This window comes from Lepeophtheirus salmonis, chromosome 7 (genome assembly GCF_016086655.4).
Source record: "Lepeophtheirus salmonis chromosome 7, UVic_Lsal_1.4, whole genome shotgun sequence".
In the NCBI taxonomy this organism is placed as follows: Eukaryota; Metazoa; Arthropoda; class Copepoda; order Siphonostomatoida; family Caligidae; genus Lepeophtheirus; species Lepeophtheirus salmonis.
The window spans coordinates 7,602,690-7,625,529 of record NC_052137.2 but is presented as its reverse complement, the minus strand read 5'-3'; the positions used below and the strand labels follow the sequence as shown (position 1 = coordinate 7,625,529).

The 22,840-nt window shown below is 32.3% G+C and overlaps 2 protein-coding genes across 6 annotated transcripts in view; both read right to left on the bottom strand.

The window, feature by feature from the left end:
• Nucleotides 1-4,067: 4,067 nt before the first annotated feature.
• LOC121121442 (leucine carboxyl methyltransferase 1) lies at nucleotides 4,068-7,630 on the bottom strand. Of its 5 annotated transcripts, none has more exons than XR_011781341.1 (3): nucleotides 5,642-7,630; nucleotides 4,447-5,362; nucleotides 4,068-4,390 (listed from the first exon to the last, which is right to left on the bottom strand). XR_011781341.1 is itself a non-coding variant. In XM_071890259.1 (2 exons), the coding sequence occupies exon 1, from the start codon at nucleotides 6,681-6,683 to the stop codon at nucleotides 5,649-5,651; it is 1,035 nt and encodes a 344-aa protein (XP_071746360.1). In that variant the 5' UTR covers nucleotides 6,684-7,630; the 3' UTR covers nucleotides 4,434-5,433; nucleotides 5,642-5,648. The 5 variants fall into 5 exon arrangements, 3 of the variants coding, with proteins under 3 accessions (XP_071746360.1, XP_040572306.1, XP_040572307.1); XR_011781340.1 differs by having other exon boundaries at nucleotides 4,447-4,498; XM_071890259.1 differs by lacking the exon at nucleotides 4,068-4,390 and having other exon boundaries at nucleotides 4,434-5,433.
• A 13,514-nt stretch (nucleotides 7,631-21,144) lies between these two features.
• kon (chondroitin sulfate proteoglycan 4-like protein) overlaps nucleotides 21,145-22,840 on the bottom strand; it is a 366,417-nt gene continuing 364,721 nt past the window's right edge. The window contains exons 11-12 of the mRNA XM_071889839.1: nucleotides 21,367-22,796; nucleotides 21,145-21,306 (exon numbers count right to left, since the gene is read on the bottom strand). Coding sequence (XP_071745940.1) covers nucleotides 21,287-21,306; nucleotides 21,367-22,796 — 1,450 coding nt within the window. The 3' untranslated portion in view covers nucleotides 21,145-21,286. The remainder of the gene's footprint in view (nucleotides 21,307-21,366; nucleotides 22,797-22,840) is intronic.

The window sequence follows — 22,840 nt, the reverse complement described above, 5'->3', positions numbered from 1 at the left end:
TTGACTCTAGTACACACGGAAGAAGATCATATGACCTGATAGAAACTACATTAACAGAAAAATAGACAATCAATCATAAAAATATATACCATTGTCAATTTCCTTCATTCAAAAAGAAGGATAATAATTAATTAAGGAGGTTCGTTGCATTTACACACATACGAATAAGATAATAATCAAGAACATTTTGGGCATGTTAAAGAAAAGAAACCAAAAATCGATATGGTAACCCTGACAATTGAAGAATGCGTTGGCTCCGCTGTCATGACGTTTTATTTTATCAGCTGTGATGAGGGGGAGAAGGAAATAAACAAGAAAATAAGCAAGAATAACTCCGACGTCAATCCTCAATTATACTCATAGGCCAACAAGGACTTACAATTATAACTCCGCAACAAATCCCGATTGCTACTCGGCATCTTTTATGATCACCCACAAGTAGTATTCTGTTAGTCCTTATTTATTTGGTATAGTTCAATCCAGTCTTAAAATCGCTCCAATCAGTCCTTGAGAACGGTCCTTAAGACAGTTGGTCCTTCGGACTATCAGTACTAGAACTGAGTACTGATTCAAAAAAGATGAAATAAAGTTGAATGACGTAATTAAGAACCGATTTTTTAAAGTTTTTTGCAGAACTGAAACTAAATAAGGACTGGCAAACTACTCACAAGTGCTCTATCCTGTTTCGTATATAATACGTATAGAAAAGGAAGTTCACTTCTCAGAAATTAAATCATAATGACAATAGCTAAGGAAAAGAAAATTCCCTCTTCTTCCGTTTGATGACTCCTGAAAACCGGGCCAGCTAAAAACCGCCCACACACGTCGTTGGTGTTTTGATTATTTATCGTGGATTATTAAATAAATTTAGAATAGGTATTCTGATTTATTTCCTTAGAATAAAAAAAAAAAAAAAAATAATAATATTTGAAAGTGAGACTTTGTTCTGTTTGAAAATGACGTAAACTTTAAGTGTAAATTACACATATATAAAAACCAGAGGAAATTAACCAAACAAATACTGCTTTTTTACGGGCGCTCATACCACCCTGGGCAGTTGCCCATACAAGGAACTGCTCCTGCACTACCGAGTGGTCCTTTAACATCTGAATACATTGAATTTTAAGCTTTAAAAAGATTTAATTCATTAATTAAAAATATAATTTCAACAAAATTAATACTTTTCAATACAATTAATTAATACAATTAAATCAATAGATGTGTATCTGAGCTCTCATAATCATTATTGCGGTCTTCCTTGGCACCAATTATGGCTTCCAGGTGGCGGCGGAAGGCCTAGCACCCCCTACGGATGTATTGCTCTGTCATGGCGTCCCAGTGCTGGCCTACATTGTCTTTGAGGATCTTGGTGTTTGATGACCACTCATGAACATGAGGAAATTGGCCTTGCTGTTTTTTAACTCATCTGGATTCTGTTTGGCATTTTTGAAAGAGCCCTTCTTCCTTTCCAACGTTTTGGACTTGCTTACGGCGTAGACGGTGGTCCTGGAGACGTTTCACTTTCTAGGAGTGCGCTATTGGGAATTCGTTGATTACGTTCAAGTGTCATTTTCTCGATTTGTACCTCAGCTAGAGAGCTCAAGTTTTTTTTTGTAACCAACTGTTTATACTTTAACTTATCGAGATATAAATTAATTTCCATCACTCAACCTTCATTAATTATGGAATTAATAAGAGTTCAGATTTCAATGGACCACTCGGTACAAGAATTTAATGGATTTCCTCTGGAATAAGTGCATGGTTACATTAAAAGATGCTCATATCCAAATTTTTATCTATATTTTGTGTTACCCATGTTAAGACAGTTTTTATAATTATAACCATTGAATACAATCTAAAAAGTGGAAGAAGATACTAAAAATTATGCTTAAAACAGTACCCGAAGTGGGCTTTATAACGTCAACAAAAAAAAAACATTTGAACTGTAAACTGTTGCGCAGACACTTTGTCGAATCACCCATTTACCGAACGACCACTTGGTTTGAAGATCATTCATACTGCAATATTATTTAATTATTAGAATGTATTCATTAATTCATTGTAGTTTCTGACAATCATTCACAAGATGTGTTTGTTTACTGAATACAACGAGAGTGGAGAAGATAATGATGTTCTTCATTACTCAATACAAATAAATCCTTAAGTTACCAAAACACTTCCAACAGAACACCCCTTCATTTGAATGTAATATCTTTGAGATATAGTCGAATTCATCTTTCCAGAGTTTAAGCTATTTTAAAGATTCCCAGACTATTATAATTTACTATGCCTTCGTGTTTTCCTCATATTTTGTCTAAGTTGAGTCTGATTAATCATGTAGTTTCCAACATCGTAGCAATACATGGAGACGATTCTATCACTTTACAGCCTAAATGAAATATAAATCACTATACCATATAGTCATATTATAAATTTCAAACCACAAAAACCTACTGAAGTGTTTGTGATAATGCTCGAAGCCATAATTATCTCCAGATTTACTTAATATACATACATATATGTATCCATTCACATACGGATTGACATCTACTAATGCATGTATTATATCATTCTTGCATTTCATGAAGGCCTTCATGATATGCAAAAACTTCTCTCATCCCAGTCGCATAGAGATCCTTAAATGTCCATTGCAAATATTTTTTCAAAGTAGAAGTTTTAATGTTTCTGAGTCCAATTCCGCATGCTAAGAGATGAGTCCAAGTCATGATGCCTCTAATCTAAGACGTCACCAGATCCGATATAAGTCCATTAAAATAAATCTATATGATTAAAAAATCACATGTAACGTCATTTCTTTGAAAGCACCCTCACTTTAAGCTGGAGTATATTACTCAAACTTTTGCGCACCTTATCGCTTCTATGCATTTATTTCTTTATGTCTAGGGCCTTAATATGACAAACCATATCTTGGATTATTATGAATCGCGTTGTTTTCATCTCACATCCCATTCAAATAAACACTTGTGAGAATTCAATCTGTTTAATAATTTTCAGGTAGTAACATGAAGGGGAGATTGTATTAAACAGTTAATTCGTCTTCAATTGCTGCAATTCAAATGAACACTTATGAGAATTTAATCTCTTCAATAAAGCCAAGTACTGATATTGTATAACTAATTTTTACTTGGTAATATTTTGAAGTACCTAAGGCCCATAAGCATTAAATTGAAGAATTGGATATTACGCAAGATGCTCATTTATTTGGAGATAAAGTAATTTTAAAGTTGTTTTTGTAGTTGGTGCATGTATTAAGCGATCTTTACTTTAAGCCAGTTAGGAGTAGGTTAGTTTATTGAAATGGGGTTGAACAGGGTTTAATTTAAAAAAAATTATAAGTTTATTATGATAAACTTTTTATTTGCGATTTAAAAAAAAACATCAATAAAAAAATATAATTTATCATCAATTTTGTTTAGCTACATACTGAGTGGATTGTCACGTAGCTATCTGTTGATTTTTTACTGTTACTGATTATTTGATTTACCGAACTTTGACAATTGGTATGGTATCTTTGCAATTTGTTGGGTTATCTTCAAAGCATGCGTAACTATGGGAGTATCACAGTACACAATACCTGTTCAGGAGTAATTCTGATGTACTTAAACTCTTTTTTTTTTAAATCAAGACAGGAGGCCACCATGCAAAAAAAATCTTTGGGGTTTTTTAAATTATTGTTCTGGAATAAAGGATGTACATTCTATTTAAATAGACAAGTATAAGTTATAAATAACATTATTTATTTGAATTTTTAAATTATTTGACTGACAAAAAAAATCAGCACCACCATTTTGTGTCCAAATGCGCCCTCTCCCACCATGTGTCCGTGGAACGGACAGATTATTAACGTATAGAATTTTAAGTTATGCAAGGCAGGTTTTTGAGGCACAAATATGTTTGAAATGTTACTACAGACGTTCTATTTGCACTTGTGTTATTGCACTCAAAATATTCAGTATTTCAGGATAAACGTTCTACTTTCTTTCCATTATTTTACTTTTTGAATACACATAGTATTAATGTATACAGTTTTATGAAAGGAAGGCATGTTTCTGTTTAAGAAAGATTATTTATTTTATTTAGTTGATTATGTTTGTTATTAAAGTGAATTGCTGTATAATTATTTGATTTCTATGTCTTCATGTCACTCAAAAATATGCATTTAATTCAATTCAGGGTCAAATAGTGAAAAAAATCACCGCACGAGGAAAGGTGAAGGCAATCAGGTCAGCCGATCCTGCCAATGAGTAATGAGATGTCCTTTATTTATTTTTCACTGAGTTGGCAACCGACTGTCAAACTGTCATTCCGAGGGACAACGTTCTTAAGACTTGACTGGACCAAATAAATAAGGCCTGACCCAACACTAGTCCTAAAACCCATTAAACTAAAACATCCAAATAAATAACAACTGATTGAGCCATTTACTTTATATTTCGAATCTCAAACGAATGACTATCTTTGTTTCTTATTTTCGAATCTGTAAACAAAATGTTAAATTAATTAATCGGATTTAATTTGAAAAAGATCAAACTAGTTTAATATAGATGTTATACATTCATAAATTTTAAATTGATTTAAACGGGGATATATTTTTGATGTTTAATATATATATATGATTTTGTTCTATTGATAAGAGGCTATAACAATATAATTCAAATAATAATAATTGTATTAATTATGTATTCGTTATGTTTCATGAAAAGCAGAAAAATGAATTTAATAACCTTGAAAATAATTTAACAAAACAAAAACACGTTGTAACACCGACGACATAATATAAAACTGTATATACATTAATCATAAGTATTTTAGGTAATAACATGACTGAACAATAAAATATAACACTACAATTTAGAAAAAAAGAATCATATCACAATTATAATAATACCTTCAATATTTTTTGTTTTTACTGGAAACTCAAAGAAAGGTTATACATTAAAACATACACTAAGAATACAATCAAATGAATCACAATTACGAAAAACTTTAACCAGAATGGTTCAAAAGAACAAATGTATGCTTATCTCAAATAAGTTTGATTGAACCCTATCAAAGGAATAGATAAATATAGAACCTAGTCATAAAACTAAGCTCATTGCCAGCCAAATTATGTTTATAATTTAAATAATATTGAAAAAAATTATGATGATTAGTTAAAAACACATCCTGACATTAAGTGATGAAAGAGCAAAATTTAAACAGAAGAAAAAATATTCTATCAACGAGATTTGAACAGCAAAAAAACACATGTTTGAGTTATTTTTCATTTTCTTTTTAAACATCAACAGTAGTTATGAACTTTAAATGTTGTAATGAGACAGAGATTCATAGCCAATTCTCCCTAATAAAAAAAAAAAAAAAAAAAAAAAAAAAAAAAAAGATATAACTTAACTTTTGTACAACAAATATAAACTTTATTGAGATAATGTTAGATTATTTTTTTAGAGGAAGAAATGGAGCGCAATATTAATTAATTACTTTCAATAACGAGTTAATTATTATAATAATAAAAGTAAAATGGACAGCATTTGCCGAGTCCCTATGACATAGTACATATTATTTGAATAACGAGAAAGGAAAATAAAATATTTAACTTCAAATTGATGATGAATATAATTACTTAATATTCAGTTCCACCAATCAATATCATCCCATTCAATTTGTAAATGTGTATCTGAAGGATTTTTCCACGCGACAGCCAGACAATAATGTTCAAACAATTGTGACATGAGCTCTCTCTCATCTAGATGTTCCAGTTTTTCAACTCTTGATATTTCTTCAGGAGGAAACTCAGCATAGACTTCATTCATTGTCCATGTACGACAACCCGTCCAGCCTGCTTTTAAGAAGCGATTGGACTGTGTCTGAGAAGAAACACAATACTCCATTCCTGGCAGATCCGTTCCACGGGAACGAAGACTGTTGAGCATGACTCTACCAAATCGGTCATTCATGTTGAATTGTTCATGATGAACAAAAACGGCTCTTGAGAACTTGTCCGCAATCCAGGAAAGAAGTGCAAGACTTTTAGTGGGGTCAAGGTAGATGAGAACACATTCTGCTAAGAAGATAGTGGGTGCGTCATAGTCAATACCACATTGAGAAGAGAGTTTTGAGTCCAAATTCTCAAGAGAGCCGCACAAATCTGTTCCAAGAAGATGGTATCCGGATGAGGCATGAAGATCCGTTTTGGAGCAGCGGATTTCGTCCTCTGACAAGTAAGAGAGGAGTTCTTTGGAGCGTTTGATGGCCGACAGTTTAAGGGATGTGATGGAGGGGTAATCGATTTCCACAAAGTTGGAGATGCGCGTGTCGGGATGGTTCTTGCTTCGGAGTCGCCAATAGAGTGTGTCATAGCCACAACCTAAATTCAGGATTTGCACAGGCTTCCCAAAGGTCACAGAGGCCTTTTCTAAAAGGGTTTGAAGTCCGTGCACTCGTGTGTAATAACCTAAATGAATCTCAGGGGCCTTTCGCTCAGAGGAAATCCCGCGATTCCAAAAATGGGCGAGAAAAGGATCTTTGTAATAGCCACGAATCACGGCCGAGCGTTTGCACATCGTGGCGTCATCGTTCGTCTTCTCCACTCCCGTCGTCACTCCAAGCAGCGGAGAGGAACAGGACAACACAGAGTCCATATCGCCCAACGTCCCCCAATCCATCAACACGGATCCTTTCCAATTCTATTCTATTCACGTCCTTTGCACTCCTATTCAATCAGAGACCTCTTTAATTCTCCTTTTCAGCTTGAGCTGCTTACTTCCTTTTTTCAATGATTCCTTCCTCCCTCAGCCCAGCTCTCTATTTCAATTCACCCATTTCTCTTTCTTTTTCTTCTTCGCTCTCTATCAAAGCTCACGCACGCACGCACACACGTACAAGTCCTTTATTACAACAACCCCTCTTTCACTACAGTCCCGCAACCTCGAACATATTACAAAATAATTTGCCGAAATCAGATCCCTGGGATATAAGGTGTCATTTTCCATTCTTATATATTATTATTTATTTTTTTGTACCTAGGTACAACTTTATTCATTTTTAACTTTTCTTAACCGCAATATAAAACTGTCTTCTCACACTACTTTATTCATTTGTGTGTTTAAATCATGGAGCTGTAAATTACATACATAATATCGCAAATCGTATATACCTGGTAAGTGGTAAGCAAGGTGACTATACACAAGATGTGTTGATAAGAGATTTATTTGCCTTTGTTTACAATTGTACTGGCTATTTTGATGACGTCATAGAGGAGTCAATTGAGGAGGAAACATCATAAATTAGTATTTTATTTTCTTATCAGACAAATCTATTTGTGTAAATTTTGACCCTCCAAAGATTACAAAACTAAAATTATTTAAAAAAAATAGATTAAAAGTTGTTTCGAATAATAATAAAAATTCATAACATACGTTTTCAAATAAATATAGTATTGCGAAGAAATGAATAAGATATTAAGAATAAGTAGATATTATGTACTAAATATGAAATACTCATTTGAAAAACACAAACTAACAATACGATCTTAATTTGACATTTATCTTGAATATAATAAATATCGAGTTCAATGTAATTATTTTGCTAACATAACCGAATATAATCCTTTCAATAAGCCCCTTTTTACTTGTGATTTTGACTCTTCTCTTTAGTGATATATATATTCTTTAATAATACTAGGGAAATCAAGTAAGAAAGATCCTGTAATGCATTTCATCCAAATCACTATGAATTAATTGACTTTCCACGCAGTTCACAAATTCTTTACCCTCCTTCGGCTTCTTGTATTTATCTATAAATAATTATTAATTAACACTTATCAAGAGTGAGTAATACGGAACTTGGGTCCTTTGTGACCTCATCAAAAAGTTGTCAGCTAACGTCAACCAGACTGCATTGCAAGTTTCTTATCGACAAACCTTATATATAGTCGCCTTGCCTGGTAAGGAAGTCCTCGTACTTTTAAATAAATAAAGCATTTACTATGTTTTTATTATGATAAAATTAATATCCTCCTGATAGGGGCCAATATAGATAAAACGAAAAAGATTTGCTTTTAATGTAACTCTATATCTCTCATACAATATCTCTGACACTCGACTCCTTATCCTTTCAGCTTGCTTACATTCTCAGAACTAAATTCTAATATATTATTGTTCAATACTACTATTTATTACTTTTTAAGTTATTAAAAAAATAATGTTTCCGTCAAGATGGAGGAAACGACCAAGTCTTATAATTTTATAAAATATCATAATAAAATAATTTATTCCCAAAAAAATACTCGAAAAAGGCGACAAAACAATTAAAATATATAAATGATATTCATCTACGACAGTCAAATTCAACTTTCAATTACGAATATGCCTTTGTCATTACTTCGAGAAGATTTGGGAAGATTCTGTTGGATTTTCAATGTTGAAATAATACACTTCTATAATAAAAATTAGACATAATTTACCAATTTAAATATTTCATTTTTATATCATTGACTGTATTACTGAAGGAGCTATCCGAAAACATTCTACTCCTTCAACAATCGATCCTTAGTTTCATCGGATAAACAAACGGCTAAAAAAATTGTTCAGCCTATTTTTTCATAGGATTTTATAGAAATACCCATTAAAGAATATGTGTAAGAGTTAAGTCGAAACTGTCAGTCGAAGTATCCATCATTCTTATTTCTATATAGTTGAAAAATGTTCTTATTTCAGTATAAAAGTTTTGCTCATGGTTGAGATTATGCCACGTGAATAATAAAAATAGGAGAGACAATGATGGATTGAAGAATAAAATAAATTGTACATCTTGACCAAGACTCTACCCCTCTATTTTGTCCTTAAAATGTTAATATTATCAAACCCACAGCTTAGGTTGCAAAGGAAATCCAGTGGCAATCCAGATATTTATAGAACTCATTGGAACTAGAGTCCGTTTAAATTTCTTCACGTAACCCACAGGTTCCTAAAGTGGTCTGTAGAACGTTTTCATTGACGTCATAAAATTCAACCATAATAGCCACCATTTTGGGGGCTTAAAGTAAATATTTTTACCCAATAAATCTCGATGAAACTTCATTAATAAATAAGGCTTTATGAATAAAAAATACCCCCTTCATTGAATACTAATTTAATAAACCCAATAACGAACTGTTAGAGATCAACTTATGATAAAATCTTTGGATTGAAATCAGGAATCAACCACTTTGAGTGACTTACTACATAAAAGTATTGAATAGAACAACTATGCAAGGTCATCAAATCTATTTACAATTATCCACGAGAGAAAGCACGTACCACAAATGAATTCGAAGAGCAATGTCATTATTAAGAATATTATTGCATTAGATAATTAAAATATATATCAATAAGTTATAAAACGAATAATTAATTAATTATCTTATCTTATTATAAACCCTAACACCAATTAATGGAAATAAGGGTGAAGTGTAAAATTGACGTTTCAAGCGTCATTTCGTGAATAAGTTTAATTCGACATGTTAGTAACAAGTGTAAGGTGACCGACCGGCCTCTTCCTCCGGACATCTCCTCTTTTAACATTCTGTCCAGGAATTTTTTTTTAAAAGTTCATAAAAAGTCCGGTGTTTTGTGAGATAAACAGTTGAAGCTCGACTTAAAATTAAATTAAAAATTGTTTTTTATTATTGAAACAAACAACATTCAAAACATCTATTGAGAACCTTACAAGTTACAATCAACGACCTAATGATTCCAGATATTATATAGGTCGGTGGTTACAACTATAAGTTTTATTCACTTTAAACTATAAAATACTACCGGTAACATGTTGAGCTTTTTTATCCACTCTCAACCTCGATTGACAAAAGGTGCTAAATTATTGTTTAGAGAATTTTTATTAATTATTTATGTTAGTGTTGTGTCAGTCCTTATTTGTTCGGTCTAGTCCAGTCTTAACACTGGTCCTATCAGTTCTCGGTACCTGTCCTTAAGACCGTCGGTCCTTCGGAATGTCAGTACAAAAATGATAAAAATATGAGAAAACAAAGTTGATTGACGTCATCAAAGACCGAACTTTTTAAGTTTTAGGAATGATATGCATGACTGAACCGGAGTGGACTAAACTAGACGGGACTGAAGTCTTCAGTACTAAGTAAAGACTGACTCAACATTAGTTTATATAAATACATTATATTAATAATCTTAACCCTTAATAATATAAAATCAAAATCCCTTTCTGATTCTTGGTTGATAAGTTAAATAAAATAAGGACATAAAATAAATATTTATATAAAATCTCATGTCAAAACACTTACTTTTAGTAGTTATTTCATATGATGAATTGAAGGATCGATTTTGGAAGGAGAAAGGGCATTATTTTATAATAAATATTTCAGAAGGGATTTTCGGATAACTCTTTAAATACGATGGAATGAAGTCATAAATATCAAAATCAAATACTTAAATAGGTTAATTATGTCTCATTTTTAATATATATCTATGAGAAGCATCCTAAATCTTCTCGAAGTAATATTAAAAGTAAATTCCTATTCGAAAGTTTGAAAAGACTGATGTGTATACATATCATTCATATCGTATATTTGAAGAGATATCGAGATACGTTAGATTACGGGCATTAGAAGAGACGGATAAAGTAGAAAATCCAACTTTGACGTGTTTAGCTTCCTAAGATCCAATAATGATGACTGATTATTATCTTATTTACACAACTATATTATAGTATATTATTAACTAATAATCAGTACATTATATATACCCGTCATGGTCAATCCCATATTAATAATGACTCCTCTCTCCAGTACTTAGTGCTTGAAAGAGCAACGTTCCAACCTGTTTGGTAAACTACTAAAACTCCCAGAATATCCACTATAATTAAAATTTAGAAGGTTAAAATTGAATTGATCAACTCTTGAATATTAATGAAAACAGCTAATAGCAAAATACACTGAACGTACTCCCTGTATAATTAAACTGTTGATTGCTTTTAACTCTCATTTCTTTTTCTTCAAATGATTAATAATTATGAGCGTTCAATTAAACATCACAGAAAGATCCGTGAAATACAATAAAAAATTGACTTATGGAAATTTCCAAATGAGTAGGTTGTGTGATTCTGAAATGTTCCGTATACATTTAAAGGACTATATTTTAGAATTTTTACTATTCATACCATGGAGCAATGATTCCTAGACTTCCTTGAATGATCCCTAAAACTAAACAGAGCTATTAACAAAATAGAGTGTCTACTGACACTGTTATAGCAGTATATTTTGGGGAATATTGTCTCAAGATCCGTTCGGGAAACTTTTTATATTTTACAATAAAATTTTGTAGTAAATAAGGCATTTTAAAAGAGATTTGTCAATGAAGAATCCGTCGAATAACAGATGAGAAGGAGGTAAAAGTTATTGTAATTCAAATAGTTATAAAATAGTTGAGGGCAATCGAGTGCATATTCTACAGACCCGTGACTCGAAATATTTCACAATGGTAGACTTGCAACTACAATACGAAAGTTAAGACTCAAGACTTTATATGATTTTTTTTTCTGAACATAAGAGAAAGTTAATTCTTCTAAAATGAAAAGTACTCACATACAATACATCAAACTTGCTTTGTGGTCAACTTTAAGAAGTAGTACTTGGTTGGAGCTAAATAAATATGTACGAGTATATATATGTTAGTCAAGGAACCTTGTATGTTAGTATATTGTGCATACATATCGATATTTATTGATGGACATAACATGGCCCATGGTAATATTTTTTTTTAGAAATTAAATCCTAAATTGATTTTGGGGCGGCCTAATTTTTCATAAAAGTAATTTTTTTAAATTTCTCCATGGGGGGGACTAGAGCCTGCTGACGCTAAGTTTTATATCTAATTTAACAAGAGTGGCAGAAATCTATATGGTTTCAAATAAAACTTTTCAGTTAAAATTGCAAATTAACAAATTTAAAAATATGCTTGACTGTTTAAAAACAAATAATGAATATTTGCAGTACATTTATAAATGTTTTTGAGTGTTAATAGGATCTGAAGACCTTTTTTTTATAAAGAGATCCTTAGTAATAATATTATTTACATGAATTTGTATTTTAAATACAAGATCCAACTTTTTATCGACTCTTACAAAAACTCGATAATTTAGAAACTTTCAGAATCTATAATTAATAGAATAAGATGTTTAACTTAAATATCAATTCTGCTGTTCTCAAAATACAAATGTATGTGTTTGAATTTCTTATAATGTTAAAAACTTGGACGGATATGCTCGAATGAAAATTATATTAATAGGTACTCGTCCATCTTTTCTCACTCCTTTAACTTGACTCCAATTTATATTGTATTGTATTGTACATACTTATTAATTTACTATTATGTGATGTAATGTTGAGTATGTATCGATACGAGAAAGAAGTTTGGTTAAGTCATAAAATTATAGCTAGAGTAGAATTTTGTTGAACAAGAATACTTTTTAATTATCCAATCTACAATTTTTTAGTATTTTGATAAATTATGAAGTCTAAGAATTGTTTAGTGGTGACTATTTGAAACTATTTCTAAATTGATTCAAGAACATTTAACATAGAAAACAGATCTGGAAAAGTGGTTATAAGTACCAAACATTGTATTTACAGGATTGAAGGGTGTGGTAGTTTATGGATCCTGGTCCGCTACTATGCTTGTCAGGGCCCTATAATATAAGAACTAGATTATTTCTTAAGTCTGAATTTCAAACTTCACTATGCCCAGCTTCCCCCTACACTTACACATTTTAAACTGAGGCCAGCTTTATACGAGTTTTTGGTACCCCTGTTGGAACTTGGGAAACTACGCAATCTGTGAATAAGGTAGCATAGGCCCTGTTTATAACTAATTTCAGTTCCTGAGCATGAGGTTTCCTTCTTTTAAGTCCCTGTTACCAAACTGAGCCTGTATAACAAAGAACCGAGACGAAAGACCGTAACCGAGCCAATAAAGCTAAACCAAAACTGAGACCGAATCTGTTAAAATGAAAGAACCGAAACTGGATCAAAAAATGAAATACAGTACTATGTTAAACCCACTTCAGACTAAAAATAAAATTATCATATATGTTATTAATTAATCAATAATCATTATGGAAGACTAGGGCAAATATGAACAAAATTGTAAATCTAAATATTTTTGCTAGATATATAGTTAAAAATTCAACTACTGATTCAGTGAAAATCAAGGATTGCTCATCAAAAACATGGAAGAGGGGGAGGAAGGGAAATATTTTTTTTTCAATAATTTTTTTGGATAGTAGCAGAGGATACAGAGGATAGTATGGCAAATAACCCAGGCTCACTATTTAAGGGGACCACTATTTTCTAAATTATAATTTATTTTTATAGAAAACAAAGGAGTCTGCACGGGTGGGCTGGAAGGGCTGTAGCCCTCCTCAAGTTAAGAAATTTTTGCTTTTTACTAAAAATTTAATATTTTTTTTGAAAATTTTTGATATTTGAAATTTTTTATCGAAGATTTAATATTTGAAATTAAATTAAATTATTTAAATTTTTCTCCAAAAAATTTATATTTGAAATTTAATTTTTGAAACTGATAGGTAAAAATTGCATTTTTTGTGAATAGTTATGAGTTTTTTCAAATCTTTTTTTACAAAATTTAACTGTGTGTGAATATTTTAAAAATTTTGGATCTTTTTTCTCAAAAAAAATATCATTTATTTGTGAATAGCTATAATTTTTTAAATTTTTTTCCAAAAAATTTAATTGTCTCTCAGTAACTAATGATTTTTGAAATTTTTCTCCGAAAAAAAATATTTGGAGAAAAATTTCAAAAAAATTTATATTTAAAAGTTAATTTTTGGATTATTTTACAAAAATTAAAACCCAAAAACCAAGCTCTCCCCTGCCCAAAAAAAAAAACATATATATAATCATGCAGACGCCCCTAAAAAATAATTACTATATATACTTTGTTATACATTAAGGTAACGACAATTTATCTCCATATCAAAAAACATCATTCATAACAAAATTCAAAATATTTTTGTCCATTTGTTCATTTTTTTCTGAAGCTGTTAGATATCATATCTTCAAGAAAAAACAACGTATGAGAGTACTTATTAAAACGAGGAGTAACATACCCCTAACAACTCCGGGCAATAACGGGTACTACCCCTAGATTTTTCACAAAGAACATTTATGTCTTTAGCCTTCAACATTGATAATTCGTAGTTTAACACTATTTTTTAGTCAAAAAGTTACATTCCTTCCTTCAAAATTCCCATGAAACTTTTTTTATTAATATGTATATTATATATTTACGAAAATATTTCGTCATCATTATTTCAAAACAAATTTACATAATATGTATTTTTCGTATTAATATTAAAAACAGTATCACAGATGATATTGGCATATCCATATTATTAATTAATTATCATTAACTAAATTTTAGCTAGAGGGGGGGGGGTACTTAAATAATCTATGACTTTGTGGTTCATTTTATATTTGTATAATTACATATTTGTATGAATGGATATATAACTGAATTGTATATTTGGAGGGGAAATGGTTCTTTTATTTTAATGTAGGTCTTTGAAAATGATTGAATTTGAGTTCATTGACTTATAATACTTATTTGTTGAATCAAAAATTATTGTAAATGATTATGTAAAACTCCGAATAGAACCAGTTTTGAGAGGACACTTGCCCATACTCTTGACTCTGGGTCACCACTGTATATAAAGGTGAAAAATTTTAATATATAAAGTTAAAATAAATGTTTATTAAAACAACCATTAAAATAGACCTTTTAAAAAAAAACATTACTAAATGAAAAATGGACACATATTAAAAATAGCCACAAGAAGATTTGACCATTTTATTATAATAAAGTTTACTTAAAAATTCATTTGAATTGTATTTTATTTTCTAAAAAAAGTGAAAATATTTTTTACGAAAAAAACCCCTTTTATAAAAGAGGCTCTCACATTTATCTTTGCCCCGCTCACGCTAAAACCGGTCCTGACCCTGATGAGATATTATTTAAATACATTCTATTATTTGTGGTGATGGGTAGTGATGTGTCGGTACTTATTTGTTCGGTCCAGTCCAGTCTATAGACCGGTTCTATCAGTCCTTGGAAACAGTCCCTGGAAATTTTCATAAAAATTCTGATGGTTTATTTATGGTTTCCGATGGAAATATGTAGTAAGATTATTGCACATATCTCGCAAAAAATGTTTTTTCCTTTCATCATTAAATAAGGACCGATACAACACTAGTGATGGGGGATTGAGTATTAGAAAAAGATTCATATTTAACATACCCATAACGAAAACAAACAAAAAATACAATAGCGAGGTACACGTATAAAAAATCTATACAAAAAATTGACGAATGACTCATTTTAAACACTACTTTCAACCGTTTCAACGACTTCCTTTTCTTCATTGTTACTATTCCGACTAAGACTTCGGAGGCTTCCCAGAGATCTCCTTAGAGTAGATGAGTTCATAGCACATTCCTGATTACTTGAGCACTCTCCACTGTACGAGCCTAAACATCGGGCTTTCATGACACAGTCATCACAAGGAGGTATTGTGTCAAAAGGAACCAAGTCTCGCAGTCCAGGGGATACTCGACCCTTCATTAGAGTATTGCTTTGATTAGTTCTATTTTTAAGTATGCCTTTTAAGGGTTTGGGAAGGGTCATAGAGACAGTGGATGCAGGGTTGGCAAATTGTGATACATAGTTGGTAAAGGAGTTGGAGCCAGCACCCCCTCCTTCACTGAATGAAGAGCGTCTATGGCACACGCCGTGTTTTAAAATCCTATTCTGACGAAGAAAGTCTTCTTCCCTACTGGCACAGTCATAATGAAAAGTTGGTGCGACTAGATTCTCAAAGCATAAGGAAGTTGTGTCGTCCAAAAGACGTTGGTTGGCGAAAATGTTTCCATAATTATTATTGATAGTTTGATCCGCTCCCGAAATAGTGCCTCCGGGGTAAAAGAGTTCAGGAGCGAGTTGTTGTGGTACCCCAACTCCTCCCGACTCCCTTTGTCATACCTGAAATGAATAAATTCGTGTGATTTCAACTAATTGATTGAAGAAAAAAAAAAAGGTGATTCTGGGAAATTATGCATCAGAGGAAAAAATTTTATATTTGAATTTTGTTTGTGAAAAAAGTTTAATTTTTTTGTAAATAGCTGTGGATTTTTGAATTTTTTTGAAAAAATTAAATATTTGATTTTTTTGTAAATAGCTCTTGATTTTTGATTTTTTTTCGAAAAAATTAAATATTTGATTTTTTTGTAAATAGCTCTTGATTTTTGAATTTTTTTCGAAAAAATTAAATATTTGAACTTCTGTATAAATAGCTCTTGATTTTTGATTTTTTTTCGAAAAAATTAAATATTTGAATTTTTTTTTGCAAAAAATTTAAAATTTAAAGTTTCGTTTATGAAATGTTTTTACATTTGTTTGAAACTATGGAATTTTTAAAAATTTGTTTGAAACAATGGATTTTTTAAAAATTGAAACGAAAAACTTAATATTTGAAAAATTAATTTTTGAATTTTTTTTCCAAATTGTTTAATTTTTGTTGATAGCTTTGGATTTTTGAATGTTTTTTCCAAAAAATGTAACTTTTTTTTTTTTCAAATAAATTCCAAAAACCATAAAAATATATTTATTTTATTTAAAAAAAAAAAAAACATAAAAATTGGCTCTTTACCCAGTATTGATTTTTTCTCAACATTGGGCCTCCTCCCTTGAGTGGATCAACATTGTCATTGTTCCATGTAGTATTTCTAGGAGATTCCGATCCAGCATCATCGGAAAGATTAAAATTGTTAAACGTATCTTTTTGATTGTTGCCATGATTTACAATATGGTCACTTCCGAAACCTGTGGAACCAAGTGTAGTAAATCCTGGAGTTGAATCTGATACGTGAGTACCACTAGACTCTGATTCAGCAGGAACTACAACGGACGATGTTCCAGCAAGTGGTATGACTCGGAAGGCTGGCATTCCCGGTGGAATCGAAGACTCTGGCGAGGATCCTCGTGAACTTTCACCCCAAGAATCATTATCTTGGTGTTGTTTATTGCATGAATTTCCTGTCCCACTAAGTAAGCTTAAAATACGGTTGCTACCGCTATTGTTCCCATTACAATGCACAAATCTTGGAGAATTGTCTCGCTGAAGGGTATGATGCAAGTGATGATGTCCAGGAGGAATTGGCAGTAATCCAGGACCGTCGTCATCATCTTCGATTGAGAAAGATGTATTTCTTTTAAGAGATCTTTGTAGTGTCCCGCCATAATTCCCCATTCTGCTTGAAGATCTAGAAGATGTCGAGGTTTGATGAAATGCTCTAGTGTGAGGGGTAGAGGGCGGGCCCTTGAGACGACGGCGATTTTGTCGGCATTTAATAAATAAAATAGTTGCTACCAGAATTATGATTAGTGCTAAAATTGATATTGCAGCTATGAGAAAATCTTTGCTCAGACTCCGTTCCTTCTCATTTCCGACCCCCGTTGATACGTCTTCAGTAATTGGATTAGGTACAGTCTTAGGAGGTTGTTCCTATTTGATCAAGATACAAAGACAGTCATATTTAAATGTTGAACTATAATGTATGTACTATTGCACGTTCTACTTACCACGTGTTTTATCCGTATGGGCAACACTCCTATAGCCGGTTGGACCCCAGGGGCAACGAGTTTGTAAATCAGTGAGTCATTTGAAAAAGGCACATTTGAGTTTGGATGAACTAAGTTGGGTACAAAATAAATTATTTGATTCTTTATATCCTCATGAGTAAATTGCTGAATTTCTTTGTCTCTCAAGGATTTTTGCTGATCTCCAGAGGGCTTCACCACTCTCATTACTTTACCACTGCTGGGCGGGCGGATAATAAAATAAACCGGATTTGATGTTGTAAGTCCCCCAAGCTGAGTTGCATCTAAATTATCTCGTAGAATACACTGTGTACCATTTTGACTAGAGGAAAGGTCTACCAGGAAGGGTTTACTCACTTTCACGAGAGGAACAACGCGTATATCAAAGTACACGTTGCGAAGTGGGAGAGCTCCCTCATTATGAATGGAGACTTGAAAACTATCATTACTCAGACTCATATCGCTTTGAACGTAAGCAACTTCCTCGTTATCAATGTGAGTCTGTCGGAATGATTCCACAACTTCATCATTCACATAAAGCTTCCCTCCAAAAGGTCCTCGACTCACATTAAAAAATGTATTTGATCTTTTTCCATTGCTTGTAACACCAATGTTCTCTGACTTTATATATGCAGTTCGAGTTCCTTGCTGTAGAAGAATACTTGACTTATTTGATAAATGTACTTCCAAGGGCACAATATGTACTCTAAAATGACGGTAAATTGCCTTGTGATGCCCATCTGATACTCGGAAGTAAAAGTCCACGGGTTTCAAGGAACCATCATGACTGTAGATGACGTTCCCTTTGTCTATATCATCCTGAGTAAATGTTTGAATCGGTATGCTTTCGAGACCCTTCAAGACAATCATTCCTGAATTTGGCGGATTCAATATTTCATAAAGGATTTCAAGAGGAGTGTTATCAGGATCTCCAACTAAAAGTCTATCACGAGTTATGGACTTTGATTGACCCTGAACAACAGCAATTGAAGGCTTATCCGTTAAAAGAGTCATTTCTCTATCATTTAAAGGTATAATTGTGACATTAATTGAGCCTGAATATAAAAGCACGTCAGCTGTAACTCCTCTTCCATCACCATACACTTGACTTCTGTCTCCGAGGAGGTAAACCGATATCCCAATAAAATCAGATCGAGAGTCTGAATGATCATGCTGATAACTTAGAAAACCATTATCGAAGTCTGTTTGAGAAAAAGCGTCCCCTTTTCGTACTTTTCCGGTGTGAAAATGTAAGTTTCCGTGTTGCGGAAGACTAGATATCCTTAGGTTGATCCCATTCACACTACCACCTTTTATATGAGTTCGAATAAACTCGGATATTCCACTCATATTTAAGTTTCGAGACCTGATTTGGACTCGAGATCCTTCTTTTACCAGCAAATTTTCTTTTCCGAGTAATTGCTCAATTCCTTCAGAAGAAGAGACGGAGATGTGCACATTGATGATGATGTTGAGCTTTCTCGAGACGAAGGGCGTAGTTGCCTCAAGAGAGAAACTATCAGATGCACTAAGGTTGTTAAAAGGTATTTCATGGACGTATTGAAGTCTTTGAGCAATTAAATCATCTTGAGTAAAATTAGATACAGCATCATAGTTATGGAAAAATTTCGGTGTACCGTCTCTTTTATCATCCAGGAGTAATCTTCCTAATCGAGGATGTTTACGTACAGTATAAGTAATTGAGCGAGGTATGTACTCTTCTTTTTCTGCAGAAGTAGTTACAAGTAAGTTGTTTTCGCTTATACGACTGCCCATCATGGGGAAGACATTGATGGGATTTCTTGATAATAAGTGAAGTTCCAGTTCTTGAATTTGTATGTGAAATAGTATACTTTTACCCACGTTGAGGCCATCGCTAACAAATATCTTCATTGGAGTGGGCTGTCCTCCTATTAAAAGCAAAAATAAATAAGAAATAGGTCAAAAATGGATACATTGAATCAACAACATCCTGGAGTCAATTACAAGGGAGCACTCATTTTGTAAACATGAATTCAAGGAAAAAAAGAAATTTATCTTCCAGCGCAGAATCCAAAACTGATTTCAGTTTTTCTTTCAGTCATCTGAATTCAAAAATGTCTGTAATTCGCGAATATTATCATTCAGTATCATATAATACACTTAAAACAATCCCCAAATTAAAAGTAGTATTAATATAACTTTTTTTTTTTATAATTAAAAAATATTTTTATAGATTCTGAATCTAGTTTTCAACTAGATATATTTCCATTTTTATGTTGAAAAATGATGAAAAACAACACCATTCTTTAGACCTTTATAACTTATTCATAATACAGAGTAATGAGGAATATCATAGCTTATACCTATTATAAAAAAATATTCAATATATAATTTAAAAAAAAGATATATTTAAAAAATTTGCATCATCAAAGATGTTTGTTTCAATTTGTATTTTCTAAGTGATTCCATTTTAAAATATAATAATTATCTACTCCTCGTGAATGGATAGCTTCATTGTTTTGATCCTGGTATCTCATTCCCAAGGAAGGAGTCCACTCTACTCCCTGATGAGGTCTGGCAGTTTTCCTCCGATGAAATCCCTTGTGGAGTTCAGAGTCCGAATTCGAACACCTTTTGAAATGGATAATCAAGTTAGAAGTATATTCCTTCAACTGCCTCGATCTTCCTTTTACGAGGCATGACGTCATACAATTGGCATTGAAAAAAAAAAATATGATGATAATGTAGATTATTTTCTAGAACACACCCATAAAAAATGGGATCACTACAAAATAGAACAAAAATTCTTGGAGATGCATATTTTTTAAATAGGTCGTTTTTTTAAATTACATATAAAATATTTTTTTCGCTACTATATTCCCCAAAACTATGTATTATGAATAATTTGTAAGTGTCTAAGGACAAATGTTGTTTTTCATCATTTTTCAGCCTAAAAATGGAAATGTATCGGAGTTAGAACCAAATACAGAATCAATAAAAACATTTTTTAATTGTCAAAACATTTTTACATAAGTTTTATTAGTCCTACTTATAATTTAGGGATTGTTTTAAGGGTAAAAAATGACTTCAGTTTTAGATTCTGCCCTCAAAGATATATTCAATTATTGTCTTGAATTCATTTCTACAAAACTGCCCCTCCCTAAATGTTCGCTTGTGTTATTAAAGAAATTACCCGTATGTGTAAAGAGAACATGACCATTCTTAATATCTGCCTGACTAAATTTCCGCACTCTTTTAGGTGTTTGACTTTCTTTTTTATTTTCAAGAGTAATGAAGGCCGAACTAAGACCAGACGTTTCAAAAACAACATCCTCTTCAACAGAGTCCTCATCAATGGCGCCTAAAGGACGGAATATTGAAGGATATTTTATTAAGTTAAAATAAATGTAATTTTGAGATTCAAACCTAAGTTTGTTGTCGTCAAAGGAATGTTTTGGGCTCCTGCCCAAATTTTAAGACCCGTGTTATTCACAATGAGAGGAGTTTTATCATTGACTGGAATGACTTTAACCCTCATTGTAGTTGGTTTGGACGTTTTTGATCCTAAATTTGCTACTAAAGAAAATGTATCCGTTAGGCCTTCACTTCCATCGTGAATATACTGAAAGGAAGGTATATATAAATGAATATTTATAAATCAGGATTGGTAGGTTACTCTTACCCAAATATTTTTCTTTTGAAGGTCTTCCACTGAAAAAAAGCGTTACTAAATCCTTTCGTGCATCCAAAGACTCGAGTCTACCCCTTTTTGGAGGATCTACAATTAAGTAATCCTTAATTTTATCTTCATAGTAGGATGTTAAAACATGTAAATTTTCAGGGGAGATTGGGATCTTGGATCCTTCAGTCACAACCAAATTCCTTGTTTCAATATACAAATTTGTAGGTACTATAGTGAAATGGAAAAGCAAATCCCTCAATGTACTAATCCCATTAGTTACTTCAAATCTGAATGAATCATCACTTTGGTTAGACACACTTTGAATGTAATGCAAATGACCCTCATCAATTAATTGTTGAGTAAATGAATTCACTTTTACATTTGAATCCATATGCTCCTCGTATATAGGATCGAGTTCAAGATATCCATACTTAGGATGAGTGATTACCTTGTAAATTATATCTGAGGATGGCAAATCACCTTGGGATACACGGAGATCCTTTCTTGTGATAGCGATGGAGGTTGATTCTTCAACTAGAAGAGATTTATTGGATGATATTTCCAGGGGATCCCAGTAGCTCTCTGGATAGATATGAAATTCAAATGTTCCTTCCTTTTCATTTATAAAAGGCTCTCGATCCTCATCGTTTCCTACTTCGACAATAAACTTGAAAAAATCTTTATAGGCTGTTCCCGGGGAATTTCGATATTCAACACGTCGTTTAACAATATCGTCTTCAGTGAAGACGGATACCATAACATCGTCTTTCAATAGATTTCCGTGACTTGGAGGGGAAGTGATACGAAAGCGAATGGAAGGACCGAATGCATTTAAATTCGTTTCTACACTTAAATTTGCACTCGAAATAAATGCAGCATCCCTTTCTTGTACCACAAGTCCTGTATTGTTTAAGACTTTGACAAAAGGTGGTGAGGCTCGCACTTTTAGCTCCGTAGACACAAAGAAAAGTCCATCACTTACCCAGAGCATAATTCTTCCAAAGGGAGCTCCAAGATGTTTGAACATAATTTTTCTATCATGAAGATCTTTCTGAGAAAATTGAAAGACTGGTTTGGATGGATTATCAACAGACACAAGATTTCCATTTGGAATAGCCGTGTGGGTATATTTTATATCTTGTGGGCGAGAGTCGATGTCATGGTCGACAAAGAGGAGATCTCTTTCTGTAAGCAATTTAGAGCCACCGTCAACCACTTGGAATACTTTATCAACTACTCGTGTAGGGGTTTGATCATTTCGAAGGACAATATGAATGTGAAAGACTGCAAGATATTGAAAGTCGTGACGTGAACGGGAACTACTCATAACCAGAAAATGAAAGGTGTCTCTTCTAGACTCAGAATCGTCGTGTTTGTAGACAATTCGATCATCTTTAATTTCCTCAGATGTAAAGAATGTGGCATTCGATCTATAAAAAAATTTAGTATAAAACAAAATGTATAGGTAAATGAT